This window comes from Lycorma delicatula, chromosome 10, assembly GCF_047948215.1.
Source record: "Lycorma delicatula isolate Av1 chromosome 10, ASM4794821v1, whole genome shotgun sequence".
In the NCBI taxonomy this organism is placed as follows: domain Eukaryota; kingdom Metazoa; phylum Arthropoda; class Insecta; order Hemiptera; family Fulgoridae; genus Lycorma; species Lycorma delicatula.
Genome location: NC_134464.1, coordinates 87121111 through 87128020, shown reverse-complemented (window position 1 = coordinate 87128020; position 6910 = coordinate 87121111). Strand labels below are relative to the sequence as shown.

The following is a 6910-nucleotide window of genomic DNA, read 5'->3' as shown; positions in this document are numbered from 1 at the left end:
AGAGTGTGTTACAGAGATGAGAAAACAAGAAAATTATAATATTGTAAAGGAAGTGTACAAAGAGCCAATGTGTTAGAAGTAGTACAGGTACGATGTGGATTTTTCTGTAGGAGTCAAGCTATATCAAAGATGAACTCTGAGTTTTTTTGATCTGGTAATGGATATATTAATAAGAAATATAAAAACTATATAATCACACAATATATTATTATTTGCAGATTACTGATTGTTATGTAAAATGTCAACTAATAAAATCGAGAGGAAACTGGAGGAATTGAGAAAAATTCTGGAAAAGAAGGGGGTATAAAAATTATCATAGCAAAAATAGAGTACATGGTATTGAAAAGAGACAAGGATTATTAAAACAACTGCAGGGGATACAGTTAACACCAGCAAATAGATTCAAATATGTAGGCAAACATAGACTAGATCTAAGTAAAGAATACATTGTGGACAAATGAACTGGTGAAAGATATGTTATGGCATGTGATAAGAAAGTAAGTGGAAAGATGAAAGAAAAACTGTGATGATGAGCCTGACAGCAATGTACGATTCCGAATTGTGGCCAATTACATGAACACAAGGGAAAAAGAAGGAGCTTGTGGTGATTAGAATGCTGAGAAAGATGTTAAAGGACAATGTAAAAAATAATTAAATTAGATCAGCTAAGATTAAGCCTACACACCAAAAAGTGTAGAAACATTTGGATGAGATAGTTCAGACATGTAGAAAATAAGAGTGAAGATTATCAGACGTGTGAAACAAGATTCAGAATGTGAAGTATGGGGAAAAGAAGTATGAAATATTGGAATTAAGTTCAAACATAAGGTAATAAAGAAAAGAGGGATTGGAAAAGTAAGAAATGGTGGGGGAAAATTAAAGATGTAAATATTGACAACCCTGTATGACATAGGTTGTGATGATAATAAAGAGGAAGAAACAGTGTTATAGATGAACATTTTGAGAATCATTTATGATCTGTCCATTCCTTGAATTTTGATTATTAAAATTTCACCTTTTGTTTTATTGGAATGTATTAACAGAAATTTTATTTCATCCTTTATAGAACTGTAATTTTTTTTAAAAATAATCCAGAGTTTCATTCCCAGTTCTGTGTAATGGTATTTTTACTACCAATTAGGATCACTGCTTTTTTTCTGCCTACCATAAATTGTTATCATATAGGCAGTAAAAAGTATAAAACTGAAATTAACTGATATGAATTAAATCGCTGCTTAAAAACTTGTTGTTTATTTCACCTATTTTTAATTTCATTTGTATGTGATGTTCATCTGTTACTTTCAGCTGTCATCTTTAGCTGACTAATCTCTACATTAACTAGATTTTTTTTTTTACTTTACCTACGGTATATTTAATATAATACAATTCAATTATTAAGATCACTGTTACAGTAACAACATTTTTTATTATTTTTTTTTTTATCTAATATAATGAGCATTTAATTTTATTAATGAGGTCTAAAATTATTTGTTAATATTAGTACAGTAGCTAATTTAAAAATTTATTTAAATGACTTTAAAGCATACAACGATTTCATTTAAGTTATTTATTTTTCTAACAGAAGTAATTTACTAATAACCTAAATAATATAGTAAAACCTGTTCATTACAATAAACAAAATTGAAGTTTTTTTTTAAATTAATTTTTCAATTTAGTATATTGGTCACAAAAAATGTAAGCATGAAAGAGCTTGTTTTACCGTAATTTCTTCTGCTTTTAATACACAATCTTTTTTAGAATTTGGAAATTCCATATCATCTAATACAATCAAATTCCAAAACCATTGTCACAAATGTATTGAATGTCTTGAGAAGATACCTAAAGTAAAGATATAATTAGTAAACTATCCTAAGGTACTTTATTAAAGATAAAGTAATGTAAACTTCTTAAGGATAAGATTCTTATACTTAAGAATCTGTATCTAGGAGTATAATTTTGTCACCACGACTTCGAACCTAATTTGATCAATGAATTTACTAATAGGTAATCTGGTAGCAGCAGTGTCTGTAATTGCAAATGTTGTCTTACATCTGGAATTATTGACGCTCTTATTTGATGTTTATGCACTTATTATTAATTACATTTCTTATTTCCATACAGAAAATACTTATTTTAATACATAGAAAATTGAAAGTCTGAAATGCCATCAACTTTTTATTTTTTCAACTATATGTACATAATTAGATTAAACTTTTTTTTTTTTATTGTCTTCTTAAAATATATAAAAATTAATACCCATAAATTTTAAAAAGGTTCATTTAGTTAACTGATGATAGAATTAATTAATCAGTTTTCAGTTCATTAATTCAGTTTTTAATTCATTCATTTTTTTCGACATTCTACAAAATAAATTAGACAAATTTGATTTTTGCTATTTTTATAGAAATACAGTTAAGAATGATACAAAATTTAGAACTTTATAATTTTAATTTAAGTCCAACTAACACAAATATTTGATAAACATATGATAATGAATTATTTAAAATATTTTGGTTAGTTACAAAAGTTAGGCGCAAATTTAGAATATTTAATCAAAAATTATTTTGTTTTTAATTAAAAATACAAATATAAAAAAACATGAAAAGAGTAGCCCAGCTTTTGGATGCACTGAACTGGCAAGATTCAAATATATACATCTCAAAAGAAATCGATCCTGTTTACTTTAAATGTGGTACATATCATGAATGTTATGTGTTACTTCACTATATATGAATATGTTCTCTGTATATGACTGTTATAATAGTGTACTTGATATAATTTAAACAAGAACACTGTTTTTCTTCATTTTTGTTTTCCACTGTTTTCTATAAGCGTAACACTAGAAGAATGTTATTATACGTAGAATATATCAATATATGTTCAATAATTCTAATCCATATAAATTTTAGATAAGTACATGTTTTTTTGCATTTTTTTTATTAATTCTCTTATATTTTTGGTTTTTAATTGTTAAGAGTTCATTTTCAATACTTCTTTTAAAAAAGAAAGAGGTCCTCATTCTTATTATCAAAAAAAAAAAAAAATTTGCGTTCCTATTTTATTTATGTGAAACAAAATATTTCAGTTTTTGAATATTTTACTAAATGGTTGCAAATAAGTCTAGTGACATTAGTTTTTTACTAAGAAGAAACTTTCAAAAGACTAAAATACTATTATTAAGTATTACTTCATCATGTAATGATGTGAAGTACTTCTTTGAAGTATGGTAAATTTACATATTTTTTGTTTAAAGACTCATTTTTTAAAATAATGTATGTCATTTCAATGATGTTGAAATTACATACAATTTAAACTTATTCAACAATCGGTTAATTATCATTTGACTAAACCTAAAAATAACAGTAAACAAAACTTCTATGTAGGTAACTCTTTCTGCCTGTTCCAAGATAATCTTGATAACAATTAGACACTCAAAATATTTCTAAGTTACTATTACAGTGTCATATTGTAAGGTTTTTTTTTTTATTTAAGTTACCACATTAATTAATCTATATTAAATTTAGATAACTTATATTGTTTTCCTGGTTAATATCAAATCACGGTTAAATTTTTGTAAACAGGATTTTACTCAACATAAAACAGGTTTTACCATAGTTTTAACTACAATGATTTACGGTAAAGAATATAATCTACATTTAGGATAATTAATAAAAAAAAATGATATTTAATTTGATATGTAATTAATTTATATATGATGGCAGTGTTAACAATGTAGGTAAAGAAAAATTATGAATTAATTACATTAATCGTAGTGAAACATTTTAAAAAAAAACACAAGTGTAAAACTTATTGTAAAAATTATTACACATATCATTAAGAACTATCCGTTATTGTTACCGGCACCAGTCTGAGTTATTTGACAAATATAACAATGTGGAAACCAAAATACATCAGTATATAATCTATTACCACCACCTTCTAATGCAACAAGTCGTTTCTGTACGTATTGTTGTTCACGTGATGTGTATCCATTTGGCAGTGAGCATAGTCCATTACATTGTTCTGACCTGTCAAAAAAGGAAATAGTCTTTTTGAATTTTCATCATAATTTAAATACTTACGTTAATTTATTGATCATAACCAGAAATACGTGTCTTTTCTTTCGCTTACTGAGCAATTCTGGAATTTCTTTTATAAAGATTTCGTTAGACAAAAATAATAATAACTGAAACATTCATTCTTCTTCTTCTTACTAAAGTATTTGATAATGTAATTTAATTGAAAAACATCAATTTTTTATGAGGGTTTTAAATTCTATAACTGCAATATCAAGTGAATCTAAATACGTGTAGTACAATCTTATTTATTTAAACAACAAGGTAAATGGTTGGATTAATTTTTAAATAATTCATTAACTCTCAAACCAAATAATTAATTAATTAACAATGTTTTTAAAGGTAACATAAGATAATAACAATTAATTACCTCCAAAACAGTAACAGATTAAAATAAAAAGAGAAATTAAATGTTTTGTAAGACTGTCAAGTTATAATAATTGAACAAAAATAATAAATTAGTGTAGTTTAAAAATACTGTAATATATACACATTAAAAGTAAACAACATACGCATTTATAGAAGAACATGATTCAATATTTTTATATCAGAGTTTGTTAGGGATTAGTCAGACGCTTATAGGTGCAATATCGCTGTTCACCAGGGGAGCTTCCTGCACAGGAAGGCGGACTGGCCTAAATTGTTAATATATCTCTTGTTAATATTCTGGAGTTCTAAGACTCCAAGTCTTACACCAAATTCTGGATAATATTTAATTGGAAGACGTGGCAGAAATATTTTTCCTAGCTTTCATCAATATTGCTTAAAATTCAATTCCTCATAGTTTGGGTTGTGAGAGAACTGCCCATGGTAAACTAGACAGTTGTCTTTATTGAAACAATCCATGAACAATATCAGGAGAGCTGCTCAGCGAGAGTGTGATCCTGAATGGCAAGCAATCTTGGTAGATGACTATCAAACACGAAGGTCTGAAAATTTTCATTTAGTCAGGACATCAAAAGGGGTTTTCTTGGCGTTCTTTTGTTAGAAAGTTAAGGAAATAAGGATCCTTGGGATGTTGTGTATAGAATCCTAGTGCATAAGTTTAACAAAAATATTCTTTCTTTGGCTCTCTTGACCCACCAGGGTGTTCTTTCTAATAAAGCTGAGATTTTAAATATTCTATTGAATGATTTGTTGCCAATTGATGTGGCTAATGAAACCTTGTATCATCTACGAGTTTGAGAGGAAGTTGCTGCTTTTCCCTGTGATGTTTTCTGTGGAAATTACAGTCAGAGGTACATCAGGTAATTTGCAGTTCTGGTAGGAATAAAGCCCCAGATTTCGATGGAATCATTATGGAGCTCCTTGTCCATTCTGTGGGAATTTGGTTGATACTGTGACTAGAATTTTTAATAGGTTGCTCTTTAGTGGCTGCTTCCATGTTTGCTGCAAAAAAGATGTTCTAAAACTTATCCCTTGAACAAATTTAAGGGTGATGACAAGGACCCCACAGTGAGCTCCTCTTGTAGGACTTTTAACACCTCTGCCTGCTATTGGAAAGATTTATGCGAAGAAATTGCATCTTTGTATTACTGATAAATTGAATTATAGAAAGTTGTTGAAGTATGATCAGTATGATATTTATCCAGGCAGGGACATGGAAGATTCTACTTTTAAGGTCATGAACATTGTTTTTCTTCTCGTGAGTCTATCTTAGGTATCTTTTTGGACATATCAGAGACTTTTAATAATCTATAGTGGCCCTCTACCTTGTTTCAGCTGCAGAAGCATGATTGAACACAGAATAAGCTGAATGTGTTATATAGTTATTTCAGCAATCAACATGTTCTTCGAGACGGCATCTCAGCAGCAGGAAAAATGCTATCTAAAGTTTGTCTGCCCAGTAGTTCTTTACGATCCTTGCTCTGGGTTGTTGAATTTGATTCTTTGATGCAGTTGAGATTACCCAGTGGATGCCACATCATAACTTATGCGGATGATGGGCTTTTGCTAGTTAAAGGAGATTCGAGGAATGAGATCGAATTCAGGGCAGCCCAGGCTTGCAAGATACTCCAGTTGTGGAGTTTGCAACATAACATGGTGTTTAAAACAACGATGATGTTGCTCAAGGGCAGACTAGCTTTCACAACAAACTTGCATATCAATGGCGGGTCATAGAATTAGGTATGTTCTGCTGCAGAAATATAAAGATGAGTTCTCCTTGATGAGAATCTTCAAGGAGCACTTTCAATATACTCCCAAAAAGGCTTGTTCTGTTTTCTTTGGGTGTTTGGAGAGCTATTCAATATAACTGGGGGCTTCAATTCAGAACCATGCATGTTCTATATAATACTGTATGCTGCTCCTATCTGGGCATCGAATCAAGTACAAATGTTATAGGAATATTTTGTTGAGAGCCCAGCGTCTCCTATTATTATCTGTGAATGGTGCCTATAGGATTGTCTCTCGAGTGGCAGTCCTTGAATTTCTGGTATTAAGCCCATTGATATCCTTACGACTGACCACCAGTTACATTTTGATGCTAAAAAGGTAGGCCAACTTACCTCTGGGCACAAAAAAAGAAATAGATGACCAGGGTTTCCATTTATGGCAGGTCAAGTGGACTAAATCATCCAATGCCGTTGCATGGAATTTTTTCTGATATAAGAATGCAGGTAGTTAGGTGGATTTCCCACAATCTGCATATTTAATAGTTACTTTCTGGACATGTGCTTTTTGAGATAGGTTGGCCAGATTTGGTTTAATTTGTGCAGGATTGGATTGGTTCACTGAAAGGGAATGGAACATAGTTGCTGGCTTCCTTGGAGTCCTAGCCCTGTGAAGGATAGCTGAGGGGGTTTGATGCTGTTATAGATATATAGTCAAAATAG

General features: G+C 29.8%; 1 protein-coding gene across 1 annotated transcript in view; it reads right to left on the bottom strand.

Annotated features, from left to right (window-relative positions):
* Nucleotides 1–3841: 3841 nt before the first annotated feature.
* LOC142330899 (uncharacterized) overlaps nt 3842–6910 on the bottom strand; it is a 28506-nt gene continuing 25437 nt past the window's right edge. The window contains exon 7 of the mRNA XM_075376366.1: nt 3842–4028. Coding sequence (XP_075232481.1) covers nt 3842–4028 — 187 coding nt within the window. The remainder of the gene's footprint in view (nt 4029–6910) is intronic.